Genomic DNA, 20,751 nt, shown 5'->3' with positions numbered 1-20,751 from the left:
GATGTGGAGAGGGAAACTGATCTAGGAAGGGCAGCTAGCCTGAGAAATGGGAACCATAGGAACGTGAATAGGGAAAGGGTGGTGTAAGCAAGAAGCACAGATTTAAAAATAGGAAAAATCGTTACCCAGGGACATAGTAACCTTACGGAAGGGAGCACAAATATTTTTGAAATCCTATTAATTGGAAGGAGTGACCTCTTGGAACTGGTTGTAAGGAAAGTGATCTTTTATGAGGCAGGCCATTTCACTTATGATAAGGTAACTGGAAGAGGACTTTTGTGAAACGATCAGACCAAGTTTGTTACTGCCTTCTGGCCCAATGAAACTCAAATTTCACTTTTGATATGGTGATGGTATACTTTCCTTCAGAAAGGAAACAACTTACAAAGATGTCATTTTCAACTTCCTGGGTTTTATAATACGTAAACTATTAAGTATGGCATTATGATCCAGACATTGTGCCAATTATATATTTTTAAATAAATTTATGATGCATTTCCTAATTCCCCAGATTACCCATTGCCACTTCCTATTTCCTTAATTCTAGCAACCCTGTTTTCCTTTATTTCTGCATCTTCTCTTTAATATTGTAGCAGTTGATTATGTGTGATCAAGCAGTTACTTTGTAACTATATGTATTTTAAAGAACTGTGTAGGTACTGAATCATAAATTGGAACTCTCTCTAAATAATGACAATGGCAATAAACAGTACATGGAAAAGTTGCAAATCGAGAATGGAATTTATACCGAAGAATTTGGGATTTGGCTGACTCGAGAGAGTCATGGTATATTACAAGATCACTACAATGACACCAAATGAGGTGGCTTATAGAGCATAAGGTTTTCGATGCCATAAATATTCCAAGATAAAACAGCCTTGAAAAACTGATTTTTACACTCTCTAGTAGAGTTCGACAGCGGTCTGGATACAAATTTGAGAGAGACACATTAAAAAAAAATCAGAAATTTTATTTTCATCAGCCAACAGTTGACTTCAGTCATCCATTTAAAAAAGAAATGAGGGCGCCTGGGTGGCTCAGTCATTAAGCGTCTGCCTTCGGCTCAGGACCCTGGGATCAAGGCCCGCATCGGGCTCCCTGCTCGGCGGGGAGCCTGCTTCTCCCTCTCCCACTCCCCCTGCTTGTGTTCCCTCTCTCACTGTGTCTCTCTCTGTCAAATAAATAAATAAAATCTTAAAATAAAATAAAATAAAAAATAAAAAATAAATGAATGTGCTCTTAGATCAAAGCAATAAACATGAATAACTTTTATGTAGCTTTCAAAGGGGAAGGAAGAAATGCCTCATTGGTAATTTTCCAGGATAAATAAAGAAGGATTGGCGAGGGTGGGGGGGGGGTGGGGAGAGTGTCCTTTAAAAGAATGGAGAATGCCAGGAAAATTAAAATTTAAACTTTTTATTACTTTGCAGAAAAACTGCCAAAGAAATATATGGGAAATTCAGCCTATGTACAAAAATTATAAACAACTGGGAAAGTTTCACTGATTCTCTGGGTCAGACTGAGGCATGGCAATGGTACATACACGTCAGATGCGTGTACACAAAGAGTACACAACACACCTAAGGTCAGAGAGTACACAACACACCTAAGCAACAATGCCATTGTGATGCTTTTAGACACTGACCATAGGTATACCACACTGATCATATCTTCCACTAACACCCAACTGACACCTATTCATGACATGTATCAAGATGGAAATTAATTTGTACTCCATTCCCTCTCCTCCCTGACCACCGTAATTGATGAACTCAGCAAGTGAGAGTGAACTCAGTTGTGTTGTTTAAGTCCAGATTTACAGAAATCACAGCACTTGTAGGCAACAACACAAGTACATTATGGCTGCAATACATAGAGAGTTTCTGTGGGTAAGTAGTGGCATTTTCCTTTCCTCCTACAGTCTAGAGGTTGCTATTGAATGATTTTAATGATGTGATCAGTTTCACTTTTTAGGTGGTTCAGTGTGGAATGGAGACAGACAAGTATTGAGAATATCAAGACAGTTGCAATTGTCTAGGTCTAAGATGATGGGGGATATGACTCAGGCACTACAGACTGAACTGTGTAAAAGTCGTATGTTGAAGCCCTATCCCTCAATGTAATAGTATTTGGAGATAGGGACTTAAAGGGTAATTAGTCATGAGGGTGGAACCCTTGTGATGGGATTAGTGTGCTTATAAAAGAGACAGGAGAGAACTCTTCCCGTGTGAGGACACAGCAAGAAGATGGCCATACCAAGCCAGGAAGAGAGCTTTTGTCAGGAGTTGAACTGGCCAGCACCCAGACTGTGGGACTTTTCAGACTCTCGAACTATGAGGAATAAATTTCCATTGTTTAAGCCATCCAGTCTATGGTATTTTTTTATGGCAGCCCAAGCTGACTAATACACCTGGCATAATCACAAAATAAAAAAAAAAAGGAAGGCATATTTGAGACATATTTAGGAAACATACAGGACAAAGGAGTTACATATCTGACTGTATTCCATATCAATTACATATTGAAAGAGTTGTTATGCTAATAAAAATACCAACACACACTGAGTGCTTAGTATGTTTCAGAGAGTGTACTAAAGACTTTATATGAATTAACACTGAATCCTTCTGAAAGTTCTACAAAGTTTATTATTATGTCTGCACTACATGAGAATAGTGAAGACAATTAGGTGTATTTTAGTACCAGAGAGAGAGAGGGCAGTTTTTCTTGGAAGTTAGAAATTGAAGGAATAATTTACCAGACCAGATCACTTCAAATTTTGGGAAATGGAGTCTAATAATTACTTTTTTTAAGATTTTATTTATGTATTTGACAGAGAGACACAGTGAGAGAGGGAACACAAGCAGGGGGAGTGGGAGAGGGAGAAGCAGGCTTCCCGCTGAGCAGGGAGCCTAATGTGGGGCTCAATCCCAGGACCCTGAGATCAGGACCCGAGCTGAAGGCAGACGCTTAACAACTGAGCCACCCAGGTGCCCCTCTAATAATTACTTTTATGGAATTTGTGTTTTCTAGGTTTAATTTAATGTTTACATGTTACTCTTCTCAATGAATTTTTATTTTAAAGATTTTATTTATTTGACAGAGAGAGCACAAGCAGAGGGAGAGGGAGAAGCAGGCTCCCCGCTGAGCCCGGAGCCCGATGTGGGACTCCATCCCAGGACCCTGGGATCGTGACCTGAGCCGAAGGCAGCCGCTTAACCGACTGAGCCACACAGGCGTCCTGAAATTTTTTTTTTTAAGATTTTATTTTTTTATTTGAGAGAGAGAACACGAAAGAGAGTGAGCAAGTAAGCACGAGGCGGGGCCGTGAGGGCAGAAGGAGAGGGAGAAGCAGACTCCCCGCTGAGCAGGGAGCACCATGCGGAGCTCGATCCCAGGACCTCAGGATCATGACCTGAGCCAAAGGCAGACGCTTAACTAACTGAGCCACCCAGGTGCCCCTCAGTGAAACTTTTTTTAGAAGTAATCTCTACACCCAACTTGTGGCTCGAACCCACGACCCCAAGATCGAGGGTCACATGCTCTACCGACTGAGCCAGCCAAGCACCCATCAATGAAACTTTTGATAACAAAATGGGAAAGGAGGGACGCCTGGGTGGCTCAGTCAGTTAAGCGTCTGCCTTTGGCTCAGGTCATGGTCCCAGGGTCCTGGGATGGAGCCCTGCATCAGGCTCCTTGCTCGGAGGGGAGCCTGCTTCTCCTTCTGCCTGCCGCCCTCACCCTGATTGTTCCCTCTCTCTGACAAATAAATACGATCTTTAAAAAAAACCAAAACAACAAAATGGGAAGGGATGAAGTACTGGTGTTAGCAATAATGGCAGTTCTGGAGAGCGTGAGACTCACCTGTGGCTCTAATCCCAGCTGCTCAATTTAACAGCTTTAAAACATGGACACTTTTCTAAGCCTCTCACTTCCTTGATTTTCTTGTCTGATTACCGGAATAATGATACCTGCTTCAGAGGATTCTTGTAAAAACTGAGATAATATATACAAAATGCTTAGCTCAGGGGCTAGCATATGGTGAAGCTTAACTGTCAGTGGTGCTGAAGATCATGACTATGACCACCAGGACATAGGTCACACCTGCCACTTATATGTAGGTCAGCCATTTACTCTTTCTTCCAACTGTATCTTATCCATACTCATGCTGTCTGCCCACCTACAAAATAAATGTAAATTGAATTTAACAGTTTCATACTGAAATAGCCTCAATAGAGAACTACCCCTGTCCTCGTCAGTATCCAACGAGACTAGGTAAAAGACGGGTCAATGAGGTAAAGATATTCAGCAAACGTGAATTCTAGAAAGACTCCGCTTTGCTACAAATGATCAGTCCTTTTTCTTCTTTGGTTATATGTATAAATCAGGAGTTGAAACAGAAATTTAAGCTTTCGCTCAATTCTATTATTTTTTCTTTTTATTTGGATGTCCTAGGCCTTAGGAAACTGCCTCCTGATGTTATTGTTCTAAGTTTTTAAATGCTGCAGAAAGCAAACATTCAGGGACTACACATCACCTTTCAGGTTCAAAGATTTCTAATTCGAATCTTTGAAGACTGAGGTCCTAGATAAAAATCTAAGCCGAGGATGAGCATCTATAAAGTTTCTTTAAATGTTCTGGATTTTCCCTACCACCACTGGCAAAATGTGGGAAGACTGAACTGTGTTCACAAAGCTTTTTCAAGCTCAAGTGGAAGAGATTGTTCATTGTCTAGGGAGAAGCTCTGGGGTTTTCCTTAGGTCCCTAGGCATTGTTTTTTTATTTTATTTTCAGCAATGGAACTGGGAATAGACTGCAAACAAGCAGCTTACTGCTAAGGACATGTGAAACCTGTTATATTGGTCGTTCTGGATCCTATTCAAGCACATACTGTTACTCTGCTGTAGTGGCAATGTCGACTTTGCTTTAGGAAACAAAAATCCTAAATTTTCTCCCCATTTTTATTTATAAACCATGTCTGTTTCTGCAGGCAATAAAATTTGAAGTGACAACGACATACTTAGAATTCTGATGTGAGAATAATAAGGATTCTAGAACCAGAGTGTTTCAGCTATTGATTGCTACATAATAAGCCACTACAAAACCTAGTGGCTTACGATAAGTTATGACTTCTCACAGTCCTATAGTCTGGGCTGGGCAGTTTTTCTGCTCTGTGTGGTGTCTCCTCAGGCTGTAACCTACAAGAAGGCTTCTTCACTCACATGTCTGGAATCAGAGCTGGGATGCCTGAAACAACTTGCCAGGCATGTCTATTCACATGGCCACTCCGCACGACTAGATTGGGGTTCCTAACACCATGGTGGTCCCAGAGTAATTGGACTTCTGGTGGCTGACTTCCAAGAGAAAGGAAGCTGAAAGTGCTAGTCCTCTTAAAGGCTAGGCCCATTATGGGACAGCCTCACTCCAATCACGTTATACGCGTCTGAGCAAGTCCAAAACCAGCCCAGATTTCAAGGGAGGGGAAAAAAGACTCCACCGCTTTCTAGGAGGAGAAGCACACATGCAAAGGGAGGGGCCATCTCTGGAGAACACAGCACAGAGTGTACTGCATTTGCTAGGAGCTCTTTCTTTTTCCTCTTTTTCCTTTGGACTTCACCAAATTTCTTGAAACTCTTTTTGAAATTTTCAAAATGTCCAGAGAGAAAAAAGTCACTCAACTTTAGGGTATAAGGGATGATACATTATATATTCATTAACAAGTTTTCAATGATTTTCATAATTTTGATGCAATCTTTATTTTACTATTGTTATTCACTCTAAATATGAGTAAATGGAGCCTCAGAAAAAATGGAAGCATTCATCCTCAAATATGCTCCCAAGTAGAGAAGTGGTCATTATAGCACCAGAGATTCCACACACCTCAGATTAATGCTATCCATGTAAGTAGCTGGATCAAGCCACCATCACCTTTTTATATGACATATTGAAACATATGTGTGGGATTTTATAAGAAAGGGATTTATAATCAGCTACTTCCTCTTTTTATTCAAATTAATTTTCCTTCCCTGATCCATGAATCATTCCTCACATAGGAATTGGATGATGATTCAGAAAGAACCAGTAAATTCTAATGAGCCTAAAAGGAGAGACAAGCTTATCATTGCCAGAGATCAAAACCAACCCCCCAAATTATAGGCTTTGTTTAAAATGCTGTTTCAGACATTGAAATCTAGTTCAGGGAACATACCTTTTTCCTGACTCATCCTCACGGCACACTCACCCCACTGAAGGGAGGAGGAGGCCAGTGAGTCTCATTAGGAGCCACTGACCTTCAAAAATGTGGTTCACAGCAGTCTGGCAACTAAAGGGCCACAGATTGCCAAGCCGTAGTCACTGCCCCAGACCACACTCAGAAAAGGAAGGGATTGACAGTGGCCATCTTTGGGAGACCACAGCACAAGAGTGTATTTTATTTACTGTCAGCTCCTTCCCTGTCTCCCTCTTTCCCTTAGATTTCATTGAGTTGATCTGAACTCTGAAACTAAAGGCTGTAGGACCAAAAAAGTCACTCAAAATACAGAGGGTTAAGGGACTGGTACTTAGCAGTCATAACACAGCAGTGTTGATATAAAATTGCTCCTGTTGTCAGGCACATCTAATCTGCATAAGAGTGATTCGTATGGAGAACAGTTCTATAGAAATATGGAAGATTTCAGGCCTAACAAAATGATTGATGCAAGCTCTTTCGTTATTCAAAGAGGTCTGATCCTGGAGTTGACTAATCACATCTGTTTACCAAACCTAAAACTCAAAGGTAAATAAATAATCATAATCATCCCAGTTACCTAAACACAAAACACAGCTTGGCTATAAGGAAACTACGAATTGAACTTTCCTTCTTCTTATTTTTTTAAAAGCTTTTATTTATTTGACAGAGAGAGACACAGCGAGAGAGGGAACACAAGCAGAGGGAGTGGGAGAGGGAGAAGCAGGCTTCCCACGGAGCAGGGAGCCTGATGCGGGGCTCGATCCCAGAACCCCGGGATCATGACCTGAGCCGAAGGCAGACGCTTAACGACTGAGCCACCCAGGCGCCCCTGACCTTTCCTTCTCAGAATGCACCTGACTCATTGTTAAAAGTGATTTATAAACAAACAAAAAATGGTTGGCTATGTATGACCCCAAATACTCAAAATTTAAGCATCATTTGTAAAACTAGGAAGCTGTGCTTTTATAAGAAAAGGAAACTTACTTTCAGCTGTTCATTCCTCAGTCCTAGCATCAGATTCTAATTCATTCCTCGTCCCTGCTTCTCACCTGGGGTTTATCTCAAATATTAAGATATTTCAAAATTTCAAAGAGTATATTTTTCAGTGCCAAGATTTCTGAAATTATTTCATTTTCATATTTGCCTGTTTTTATATTGTTTATATCTATTTTTGTTTTTTATGTTTCAATGTTTTTAGTGGATAAATATTTTTTTATATCAGGGTCAGTTGTTAAACTTTTTCTGTAAATGGCCAGATATTAAATACGTTCGGTCTTGTAGGCCACATGGTCCTAGTTGCAACAACACAGACTTAACTCTGCATTGTAAGAGCAGCCATAGAATATATGTAAGCAGATGGGTGTGGCTCAGTTCCAAGAAAAATTTACTTACAAAAACAGGTCACTGCAACCACTTTGGAAAACAGTGTGGCAGTGCCTCAAAATATTAAACACAGAGCTGCCATATGACCCAGCAATTCCACTTCTAGGTATATACCCCAGAGAAATGAAAACCTATGTTAATACAAAAACTTGTACACGAATGTCCATAGCAGTGTTCTTCACAATATCCAAAAGGTGAAAGGACCCAAATGTCCATCAACTGATGAACAGATAAGCAAAATGTAGTGTGTGTATACAGTGGAATATTATTTGTCAGTTAAAACAACAACAAAGTTCTGATACCTGCTATAATACACACAAACTTTGAAAACATTATGCTAAGTGAAGGAAGCCAGACACAAAAGACCACATATTCTATGATCCAATTATAGGAAATGTCCAGAATAGACATATCGATAGAGATAGAAATTTGATTGTTACCTAGGGCCTAGGGAAGTGTAGGATGGGGAATGCCTGCTAATAGGCGTGGGGTTTCTTTTTGAGGTGATGAAAATGTTCTCAACTAGCTTATGGTGACGGTCACACGATTATATAAATATACTAAAGACCACTGACCGCACAATTTAAGCAGATGACCTTTGCATGTAAATTACATCTCAAGGAAGCTGTTAACGAAGAGATGAAATGGGCAAACAGGTAAGGGGCCAGGAGGGCCACAGTCTGAGAATTCCTGCTCCATATTTTCAAGGATCCTAACATACTTATCAAAGTTACTCATAGTTTGTTCTCTTTTTAAAATTTTTTCTGGCTTAAATTCATCTTTTTGATTGTTGATTTTAAGGGCTATCTGTTGGTTTTCCTCCAATGTTTGAAACTTCTAAACAGCAGCTAATCTTGAGTAGAAAGCATTTGTCTCACTGCTTGTTCTCTTTGTCTGCCTACCCTTTTCTGTCTAATGGTATTATGGGCACCTCCACTCAGCTCTCCTGTTCCAAAGGAACTAGTTCGATGTCTTGGGCTTCCTGTCCCCATGGTGACATGTAGATATGATAGCCATTCAGTCTGCAAACTCTAGAGAACTGGGCCCAGGTACTTGATGAGATGCTTTGTCTGCCTTCTCCTTGGACTTGCAGAAGTCCTACAAGCCAAAGCGCAGGCTACTGTAGCAGGGCTTTTTCAGGCTCCCTTCATGCAGTTCTATTGCCCCAGTCCATCTGCCTTGGGTCAAATCTTTTAGGTCCTAATTCACCCCCACAGCAGTTGAGCCACTCCTGCATCCACTGGCTTATGGATGCAGAAAACATTGGGTCCATGGTTTTGGACCAGTTTACTACTTGTGTTCCTGCTCTATTTCTGAGCCACAGAGATGTTCACTTTAAAAAATATTTTCTCTTGTTATATCCTGCCTTTAACTCCTATGTAAGGGCTCCTATGGAGCAGGGCAGAGGGCAATCCATGAATTTACAGTGCCATCCTGACTGGATGCTTTTCAATACAATGGAATTTTAGCAAAAAGATTCAAAAAGAGTATCAAATGCTCCTTGGTAGAGTAGACATGTTTTGTTTTGTTTTGTTTTTTTCTTCTGGAAATCTTGAATTTGAAATAAGTGGAGAATATTCAAATGGAAGTGTGTTATAGTAGGTTGCAAATAAAATATAAAAGATTAGGCCAGCAGTCAGAGCTGAACACATATTTTTGGGAATCACAGAAGTCAAGAAAACAATTATAGCCCCAATGATAATAACGTTCAAAGGGAGGGATGCCTGGGTGGCTCAGCTGGTTAAGCGGCTGCCTTCGGCTCAGGTCATGATTCTGGAGTCCCGGGATCCAGTCCTGCATCGGGCTCCCTGCTCAGCGGGGAGCCTGCTTCTCCCTCTCCCACTACCCCCTCTTGTGCTCTCTCTCTCTCATTCTCTCAAATAAATAAGTCTTAAAAAAAAAAGTTCAAAGGGATACCTACAAACAGATCAATGAGATAAATCCTCTAATTTTTACTTTTGATGATATAACAGATTCTTCTTCTTTTTAATGCTATATTTAGCTTACGGATCCGAACCTATAAGATTTTATGGTGCATTTATGATTATCAATTTATTCATTTATTATATTAACTATTAACAATAGTTAATTAATATTAACAAATATTAACTATGCTCCTGCTATCCACTGAGCATTCTACAAGGCCATGTGATACAGAGATGAATCATAAATGGCCCTTGCCCTCCAAGAATTCCTAATTTATTAAGGAAATTAACCACATATACCAAAAGAAGTCACCACTTCATTCTAAGATAAGTGCCGTAATGGCTGTAAGGACAAAGTGCCTCAAAGGCACAGATGAGGAAATGAGCAATTTTTACCTGGTGTGGTTCTGTGAAGAGGCAACTGCAATTCAGAGAAGAGGTAGCATGTTGGGAACTTCCAGAATTTCTATAAAAGACTGAGTAGTACCTTGTTGGAAAGGGGAATTAACTTCTGCTTATCCAGCAAACCATTTTTACTTAGATTATGGGTTTATTTTGGACAGCTGTGGGGAGTGAATGAAGATTATGGAACGGTAATAAACCCCATTCCACCTCTCTCTCGTCCACATTACTTACTAAACACATGGGTTTTATCAACTAGTGATGAAGTGTTCACAGTAGAGGTCTCCTTAGATGAACAAAGATGACGGGATCAGGTAATTTTAGGAAAGAGTAAATAAATATGTGGCAAGGTCAGAACGCAGGATAAATAGTAACGGACTTGGGGATGAAAAGATGGCCTGGGGACTTCTGTATTTTAGGCCAAAGAAACTGGATTTTTCTCAGGCAATGAGAGAGAACCTGAATGGCTGTAATGCTGGAGTGAGGGAATCCACTTTACATTGGTGAAATGTAGACATCTGAGAAAATGAGATGGAGAAGAAACAGACTAGGACTAGTGACCACTCAGGAAAATACTGTAAGAGTCCAAGTGTGAAATAATGACTATTAGACCAAATTATCATGGCAATAGGGGAATTTGAAATATAATAATTTTTTTATTTGAAAAGCTACAATAGAACAATGCTCCTATTAATATTTCATGGCAAGAGGTTTCCCTCATTGAGAAACAAGTGCTGAAGCTTTTAGCATTATGTTTAATGCTTGAGGGCTATGTTTTTCAGATAATTAGAGTATTATTATCTACTATATCTATGATGGAGTATATCCAAAAGGTGATTTAGCCATGAGGAAGGATTAACTCATCAGGTTAGGCCCTTATGTTATCACTTTTGAAAACATGCAAACACTGGCACTTTTATATCATACAGAAAACAGAGGAAATCTTATCATTTGGGGAAAGAAACAAACCTTCTGTTTAAAAAAGAATACGTATTTTAGTAAAATGAATCCCAAGTTGAATAAAAGCACAGCTTTGATAAATTCTATGTCCCATGAAAAAGTAAGATTTCTACAGTGAATATTGCTTCTTTTATTGAAGAATCTAAGATTAATTATAACCTTAAATAATATTTCTGCCCACACAATGACTGCATGCTTAAATGGGAAAGAAGAGAGAAGAGCTGGCTAGTTACAGCTATCCTAACAAACTACCACAAACTAATATCAAAAAGTCCCTTCTCTTTACATCATGAGGAAAATCTTTTCAAAGATTTTCAAGGAAAATCTGTTCCCTGATCCACTTGAGGAACTAGAAGGCTCTTCATACATTAGAGGGTCTACTTTTCTCATCCCGTGATAGTATCTACTGAGCTGCTAATAATGTATTAGACACTATTCAAGGGACTTCATATATGGTATCTTGCTTAAACTTTGAAAAGCTCTTAAAATGTGAAAATTCCTCTCACACATTTGGCTTTAGAAAAGAGACTTCTTCATTGGCCCAAGAGGGATCCCCTAGCCCCAGCTCACAAGATTCTAATGTCCCCGTCACTCACACCATTTTAGAGGGAATTTTCTCTATGTAGGTGTGTGGTTATTGTTCCTAGTTAAGAAAATTCCTAAGAGACTCTAATCTAACAACAACAACAACAAAGAATCAGCTCATAAAAACCTGTGTTAAGTATGATTCAAAGGGAAAAAATGAGCTGCAGTGAAAGCCAATTTGAGCTGGAAAGACTTGCACTCTTAAGTAACCAGACGTGTAGCCAGTTATGAAGCTGTCCGATCACATATGTTTTTAAACATCTGTCAGCACAATCAGAACTCCACATGCAAACCATGGCACTCATGAGCGTTAGGGAAGGATGTCTGTGATGAAGTCTCTGAAGCTGAGAGAAATGAATAGATTTCACAGGCTGAACACAGGTTGTTACTGCTTCACTTGAAGAAAGCCTGGGGAAGCAGCTCCCAAGGCTGTGAGGCATTTACTTGAACATTAATATCTTAAGGACAAAACCGGAACTGGCAATAAAACCTATGGAGCCCTGAAGAAAGAGACATGTCAGGAAGTGCCAAGAAGCGGGAGAAATTAGGGAGCCATAGCTTAACTTAGCGCTTCAGAGCTTCAGAGCTGAAAGCTGAGTCTAACTTCTCTCCTTCCCTTCCTTCCCCTCTTCCCTCCCTCCCTTCCTTCCTTCTTTCTTTTTGTAAAAATTATTCAGTGACATTTTACCACCATTAAAAAGTTCCCATCTCCAAAGTACAAATAGGGTTCCTTCCAAACCTGCAGCATTTGTTCTTCCTCTGAAGACATCGTCATATGCTTTCCACTGTGGCTTCACCTGGTAGGCATGGATGAACACCACAAACACCACCACAAGGCACATTAAAGGAACAAGGGCCGCTGTGAACAGAGCCGCATAGATGTTTGGGATGAAACATCTGGAAGAGAGAAGAGGCGATGAGATAACTCAGACAACTTCGATATAAACGTTTCTGTATTTGGAATGTGTGACGTCATCACTTTATACTAGCGCTTTGTATTGAAATTTTGGCAAAAGCAAATTTTTGGTTTACCAGATTGAAGCTTTGTTTGAGTAGAGGCTACACGATTAAATCTAACCCACTGCTTCACAAAGTCGGTTCCAATGGGACATGTACATCCTGAGGTGCTCAGAAAACTTTAACAGAGGTTATGGCAAAATAAATTTGAGAAGTGCACATTCACTTTTCCAGCTCTATCTTGTTGGCCTACTAGACCAAGGTCCCAATGAGCACTGCATAAAAGGTGGCATTGTTTAAAGGCAAATTTGAGGATTCCTAGGGCTCATTCTGTCATTTCCACAAGCTTGTTTTTTGAGTGAAAGACAGTTTTGTCATTTCTAAGTTATACATCTTCTTTTTTATTTTTTTAAGATTTTATTTATTTGAGAGATAAAGAGTGAGAGAAGGAACAGGGGAAGGGGCAGAGGGAGAGGGAGAAGCAGACTCCCCGCTGAGCAGGGAGCCCAACTTGGGGCTCGATCCCAGGACTCTGGGATCATGACCCAAGCTGAAGGCAAACACCCAACCGACTGAGCCACCCAGGCGCCCCTAAGTTATACATTTTCCCAAGAACCATTAATTCTCTTGAAAATGATGATAACTTTCCCTTTGGAAGTTCTATTACACAACTGTATCTATGATTACTGGAGTTTATTTAGATCAGTGAGGTCCAAGGTAAACTCATATTATTTATTTTGGTAACACTGAAATTCAATGGAAAATGGTTTCAGCGGTGTAACTGGAGATTTTTACTCATTGGCCATAAAATCCTCTTGTTCTTTACATAAGAAATGTCAAAAATGTCAAAATGGAGGACTGTTAATAGGTTCTCAATATCTAAAACTGTGCTTCTGAAGTATTATAAAGAACACACCTCCTACAACTTATGACACTATAATACTTTTAATTACAAGAAATCTTAATAGTAGGGAGTGACTTCTTTCAAATATATTTTCCTGACTTTTCCATTTTTAATATCTATAAACCTAGATTACAAAATAGCCGAAAGTAATGGATTTCTGAAGAAAACTCAAGGAAAAAGTATAAACTATTTAGAAGGAAACCTCAAAATCCAAAATATAGGTAATCAGGAGAAACAGCCATTTCAGCAACTGGGAAAAACAGTGCCTCGATTTCACATTTAAAAAGAGATACATTATTAAAGACCTTACTCAGGTATTATTTCTAATTAACATGACCTGGTAAATGTATTCCTCAAGTAAACAAGACACATTTCAAGAGATATTTCAATACACATTCTGCATCTGCAAAGAGATGTCAGAATGATGAATATCCTGGCTTTTAGAATTTAATTTGGACAGCACAAAGCCTGAATCATTCCCTGTACACTCATCTGTATGCCAGGAGACCTGTATCTTCCAGGTAAAAGGCATATGATTAAATAAGACAGGCAAACATTAATGGCTTTGATCTTGAATATATTTCTGCACTAAAAATAGCAGTCACGTTGGCCACTCATTTTCTGCACACTGGCTTTAAACAATTGTTGACATCTGAATTATGGATTCACTACCCAAGACTGGACAAAAGTTGCTTAGACCAACATGGACACTGACAAAGGAACTCACACGCAGGCTTCGGTGCTTTATTTTTACCTTGAAAAGTGTCATCACAATTCAACTTCAGTCTGTAAAATGGGGTTACTGAATCTATTGTGACCTGCTTGGGGAGTAGTAAACATTTCGTACCGAGCGCTGTGAAACAGGTTTGACCCGTCAACATCTACATTTCCCAAGGGCTGACCACGTTTGGTTCTCATGTCTCTATTTGAAGCACTTTCCTAAAAACTTTCCTTTAGAAGATAACTTTTGAAAGCAGAACCCCAACCAATGGCACACTATCCTGTTTAAAAAAAAATAGAAGAGGCAAAGTGAACCCCTAGGAAGTGAGAAGTGACCAGCAGCTCTTGGGAAGAGAAGGGAATCCTCTAAGTGTTACAGCTCTTAAAGATCTCCTTTGCAATTCTCCCTGCTTGTACGATGACTTGGTCATGCTGGCCCATTCTTTCAAAGAAGGTAAGGAAAATTATCCAATTCAGAGGTGACCCACTTTCTCCTGTTTCTTCAGAGCTGCACAAGTCATGGCCTCTCACAAGTACTGGGCTGCTGAGAGTGCCCAAAGTTTGTCCTCCACATGGTCAACTTGGGGCCAGATCATTGATGGGGAGGGGTTTGGCTCCACAGCCTGCCTGGTCCTGGCAGCAGCACCTCCTGCCTTCTTGGCCACCTCAGCACTGCTGTCCCGCGCGGCCCTGCCCTCGCCCACTTCTGCGTAGCTGAGACTCCATGCCTTTCTTCCTCCAACAAAAAGCGATCTGCCTTACGTACATATGTACTACCTCTCTTAGGGACGAGGGAGCCAGACAGCTCTTCTACACCACTATCAAATGAGGCAGCTGCAAATGAGACAGGGCTAAAAGGGTAACCCACCAGAGCAGATAGCAGTCAGGGCCCCCACACTCCCATGACTCCATCCATGGAAGGCAGGTGGAGAGGCTATGTCATTCTACATCCTCAAATTATATTTCATACAGGAACACCTTCTTTTAAATTCTCCTCATTTAACTTTTCCTTTAAAGCTAATAGGTATTACTTGAATTTTCTGATCAGTATTGTCTGAATGTTATTTCTACTGGTACAGAATAAAACTTCTGACATAGGTTTAAAAGTGCCCAAGATAAATGAAGTATATTCTATCCTTAAAAGAAAAAAACAAAGAACAACGATGAAGATGACGACAACAAAAGATAACAAGCCTCACCAACCAGAATTTCTTTCAGTCCAATCGAATAAGATATATAGTACATCCAGGCAGTTTGAGGATTAGATCTTATGAATGTGATGTGTGGAGTTAGGAAATTGTGAATATCACGTTAGAAATGGTTTCTGAAAAAAAGGTTGGGAACAAATTCTCAGAAAAACTGAATGTAATGTAAGCATTGAGGAGACTGAGTGCTCTGCACACACAAGAGCTGTGGCAGTTTTTGCTTCAAGAACAGATCTGGCAGTCACCAGAGAAATGAGACAAAGGCCATGTGGGTTTGCTTTCTTAAAAAAGGGTGAGGAAAATGTGTTCCTTGTAATTACCAGCTCACCCAGCTTCAAAGTATTCTGGTGACCCTTCTCTCTTTTGGTATTGAGTACTCTTCTGGATTCTCGCAATCCCATGACTAACTTTTGCTGTTCCCTTTTAAACTTTCATGGGTAAATTTCCTTTCTTATTATAACCCACGGACAATCTAATTTATTTCAAAATCTTGTCAGGACTTCATCCTTTTCTCTATTTTCGGCCAGATGAGACAAGAAGATGCTGTTTCATTATCTTCCATGTTCCCCCTTCCAGTCTACTCTTAGAGCATTCACAATGCTTTATGTCACTTTCTAATTTAGTAAGATTATTACCTCCCCTAGATAGCACTTTATACCTACTGAAGTGTTTTCACTTACATTACCTAAACTTGGCGTTAAAAAAAAAAAAAAATTACGTGGGTGGCATGGGGTATTTCAATTTCTTTTTCCCTGTATGAAGTCAGCATAAGAAGGAACTCAGGAGCAAAGGTATCCAAGAGAGATATAAGATCCACTTACAACTGCTGAAAATACTGGGAGGGATGCTGGGAACTCCTTGTATGTGAGACTGTGATCTGAGTCCATCTAAATTATATTTTAAAGAACAAGTCGACCCTGGTAAACTGGAGGACTTGAAGAAATCCAGGGTCATATCCAGATTACATAGCTTTCGAAAAAAGAACTAGCTAATGAAAAAATAATACAGATGACCCTTGAGCAATGCAGGGGTTAGAGGTGCTCACCCCTTGTTCTAGTAAAAAATCCACATCTGGGGACGCCTGGCTGGCTCAATCAGTAGTGCCTGTGACTCTTGATGCCAAGGTCGTGAGTTCAAGCACCACTTTAGGTATGGAGCCTACTTAATTAAAAATTGTTTTAAAGGGGCGCCTGGGTGGCTCAGTCATTAAGTGACTGCCTTCGGCTCAGGTCCTGATCCCAGGGTCCTGGGATCGAGCCCCGCATCGGGCTCCTTGCTCTGCGGGAAGCCTGCTTCTTCCTCTCCCACTCCCCTGCTTGTGTTCCTTCTCTCTCTGTGTCTCTCTCTGTCAAATAAATAAATAAAATCTTTAAAAAAAATTGTTTTAAAAAAAATCCACCTATAACTTTTGGCTCCTCCAAAATTTAACTACTGATAGCCTATTGGAAGCCCTACTGATAAACATAAATGGTTGATTAACATATTTTGTATGTGATAAGTATTCTACACTCTACAGTTAGCATAAAGTAAGCTAGAGAAAAGAAAATGTTATTAAGAAAATCATAAGGAAAATACATTTACAGTATGTACTGTTATTTATTAAAAAAAAAAAAAAGGCGGTATATAAGGGGACCCGCACATTTCAAACCGTGTGGTTCAAGGGTCAACTGTAAATGTTTGTTTCCAAGGTCTTCTTTGTAAGTACTTCTCCTCAATAAGACAAAGTTAACAGTTATGACTTCCAGGCCCATGTGCCAACCTCCCACAAGGTAAGTCTCCTTAGGATTTCTTGAATGAGGGGCGCCTGGATGGCTTAGTCGTTAAGCATCTGCCTTCGGCTCAGGTCATGATCCCAGGATCCTGGGATCGAGTCTCGCATCGGGCTCCCTGCTCCACAGGAGGCCTGCTTCTTCCTCTCCCACTCCCCCTGCTTGTGTTCCTTCTCTTGCTGTGTCTCTCTCTGTCAAATAAATAAATAAAATCTTAAAAAAAAAAAAAGATTTCTTGAATGATGGCACCTACATCAACAGCTACATTTGTTGCTTCAACTAACTTTTTCTTTCTGGAAACTGTAGATATAGTAGAAGATCACTGCCATGTCTACCAGTTTTAGAGCTCATGCTACACCATGCTTAGTGTTGCTTTCTAACTTGATACATTGACTACCTCCTTTGAAGAAGCCAAAGGACCAAAGAATAAGAATCAGTCTCACCTTTTCCTACTTAAAATGTATCTCTCTGCTTATATTACCTGAAAAGATTGAGCAAAGAATAACATGGACATCTCGAAGCAATACTGTTTCACATACTTCAAAGAGAGCAGATATTTAAACTCGTCAAGTATTAAACTAAAATTTCCAGTCAGATATATACACCCCAAAATAGCCTTTTACTATATATAATTAGCTCTTGCTGAATGAGACAGTTGCCCACATCCCTAGCTCATTAAAAAGGTAAAATATATTTATAAATAAATTCCACAGATGAATAGTGGACTCCCAAGTTATCAACAAAGGTTAGAGATGGTGAAAAACATTCTGAAAATCATGATTCTGCAAATGACCTTGTCTTTTTTCTTTTTCCAAGAAACTCAAGTCCGAGCAGTCTGTTCCCTGAACAACTTGGTGATACTGTTGAAATCTGCCTACTGGCCAGTGCTTGCTAACTTTGCTCCAGGTATTTTCCAGTGAATCAAGCCCTTTCAGAATTTAATCAGAATGAGGTCAGGCTGACTTGTTATTGTTTGCATGTACTAATGCTCTGTTCTCATAAAATTGCTTGGTACTGGAAAATGTCATTGTCCTAGCACATTTGGAGGTGTCCTGCCCTTACCTATTACTCACCAAGCCTCTGAATGGCTGGCTAAAAAGGTTTTTTTTCTGACTAATCACATCCTTCTTATAACTGAAGATAGTAAAATTGTAAGCTTTTCTACATTTATTAAAAAATAGATCTATAGAGGTGAACATGGGGATACAAGATTAATGTCCAAAAATTTTTTGTGTTTTTGTGCCCCCCCAACCTCCATTTTACTTCATGTTTGCTCCATGGACAGAGAGCCTTAGCGTGTAAGCTTTAGCAGGAAAGCAGCTTCAGGTGAGGCTGGTCCCTCATCACAGGCAGGAAGCAGTACTTTCCATCTTAGGTTAATATTGCAAATGCAGTTTTCAGTTTTTTGTGCTTTAAATCTGAGATTTCAATAAACTCAAAACAGTAATAGCTTAGAAGAGATTAGGGGTCGTGTGTCATGTTATCATAAGTATTACTTCCTTTTCCTGATGAAGACTTTGTAGGCCTTCATGTGTTCCTTCCCCAAATACTCTTACAAAACATCTGTATATGTTTCATTAGAGCCCATGAAAAATATGAGAAAGGTAGAAATGTAGGCCTATGTTGGCAAGAGTGTAGCTACTCTAGCTACTCTAGCGATGATACAGATATTTTAAGGGTTAACAAATTCTGACAGCAATGGCGATGGTTTCTCCAAAAGGCAAAAATCACCTGGTAGAAGGCTAATCCAACTTTTATTTTATTTTTTAAAAAGATTTTATTTATTTATTTAGAGAAGGAGAGAGAGTGGGGCTCAGTCATTAAGCGTCTGCCTTCGGCTCGGGTCATGATCCCAGGGTCCTGGGATCGAGCTCTGCGTCGGGCTCCCTGCTCAGCGGGGAGTCTGCTTCTCCCTCTCCCGCTCCCCCTGCTTGTGTTCCCGCTCTTGCTATCTTTCTCTCTGTCAAATAAATAAATAAAATCTTTAAAAAAAAAAAAAAAGAAAGGAGAGAGAGTGTGTGTGGGTACGAGAGTATGAGCGCGGCGGTGGGGGGGCGTGCAGAGGGAGAGAGAGAAGCAGACTCCCCGCTGAGTGCAGACCCTGATTTCACGACCTGAGCGCAAATCAAGAGTTGGATGCCCAACCGACTGAGCCACCCAGGTGCCCCAATAATCCGACTTTTAGTTGACCACAGTTTACTGATCAGGAACCACATTATATTGTCCCAGAAATGAGGTCCACAGATTCCTCCGACTTTATGGGAAAGTTGCAAATTCTCCAAGAGAAAATTTCTAGACCATTCCCTGCAGACATGAGTGCTCAATCCTACCTACGCCTTGTATTAACTATAGTCACATCAACATTTACAGCACACTGCAATAAGAGATGTTCCTAAATGCTGACGTCAAATCATTAAGACACTATTAAGTGAATTCAGTCATACTGTTGAAAATATACTATACACTTCCTTGTGCTATCAGTAAAATTTTAATCTTAAAATCCTGAAAATAGCAGGGGTAACTTTTAACTATTGAGAAAACAGGGAAATGTGACTAGTTGAGGTGATATGCCAAGCATTTTAAGGTCATTATCTCAGGTTGTACATAACATAGTTATGTCTTATCTCCAACACTCAGCTCTCTTGCTGACCCCAATTCAATTCTGATATCCTGAATTTTTTACTGAACAAATATTTATGGATGTCGATCTTCAAAGTAATGGGTTAGCAAATCAAAGATGTGTTTTAGAAATCTAACCCGTAATATGTTCATACCAGGTGGTTGCTAGAGCTAATCTAAGACATTACTATTAATTAATATTTGTTGAGTGTTTTTATATGTCCTGCAATGTGACAGTTACAGCTGGAAACATAAGAAGTATAAAAAGCATAACTCATTTCCCAAAGGATCTTGGAGCAAGAAAAAGGAAATGTAACAATAAGAAATTATTATAAAATCCCATAATGCACTACCAACATGTGAGGGATACCTAATAAATGTTTAAAAGGGTAAGAAATATGGGCCACGATACCTGGGGAAAATGAGATAGAGTTCAGGGATTAATTTCAGAAAAGGAAAGTAAAACTGGAAGTAAAGGATATGGAGGCCAAAATTCCATCTACTCTATGGGAAATCTCCGGTTTTGACGGGGAAATGACACATTTCACTTTCCTTGAAGCTTTGATATCTGAAGGATTAGATTACACAGCTGTAGAAGAACACTGAAAAGTCCCAAGTTGGAAAGCCCTGAACTTGACAACAGATGGATATAAAGTGATCTCCTTTATGAATTATGTAAAGAAGTTTTTTCTCAAAAGACAATAAATGATGTTGCTATTGAAGGTCTAAGTGTGGGAGGAAGATGAGAGTAGGTAGAAACCTCTTATTGGATTATGGTAATACTGCCTACAAAAAAAGAGTGTACTTTTTGGGGGTTCTGGAAAGCCCAAAAAGAAGGCTCTAGAATCAGACTATTTGAGCCAATCCTAGGTACACCTTTTACTGACTGTGACTTGGGTCAATATTGAGCTGCTCCTTACTTCAGTTTCCTAACAAGTAAAATGGAGAGAATCACAGCAACTTCTTCATAGGAAGAACTCATTGAGTGAGAACTCAATGAGTTAATACATGTAAATACCTTGGATCAAAGCCTGGCATGCTGTAAGGTGCACAATAAAATATATTTCTCATTATTATTATTATCATCATTTACTAC

The 20,751-nt window shown here is 39.7% G+C and overlaps 1 protein-coding gene across 1 annotated transcript in view; it reads right to left on the bottom strand.

Moving 5' to 3' along the window:
• ADGRV1 (adhesion G protein-coupled receptor V1) overlaps nt 1-20,751 on the bottom strand; it is a 521,249-nt gene that overhangs the window by 78,554 nt on the left and 421,944 nt on the right. Inside the window, exon 86 of the mRNA XM_044916755.1 lies at nt 12,221-12,378. Coding sequence (XP_044772690.1) covers nt 12,221-12,378 — 158 coding nt within the window. The remainder of the gene's footprint in view (nt 1-12,220; nt 12,379-20,751) is intronic.

This window comes from Neomonachus schauinslandi, chromosome 7, assembly GCF_002201575.2.
Source record: "Neomonachus schauinslandi chromosome 7, ASM220157v2, whole genome shotgun sequence".
In the NCBI taxonomy this organism is placed as follows: Eukaryota; Metazoa; Chordata; class Mammalia; order Carnivora; family Phocidae; genus Neomonachus; species Neomonachus schauinslandi.
Note: the sequence above shows the minus strand (reverse complement) of the source record. Positions and strands in the feature narration are given on the sequence as shown.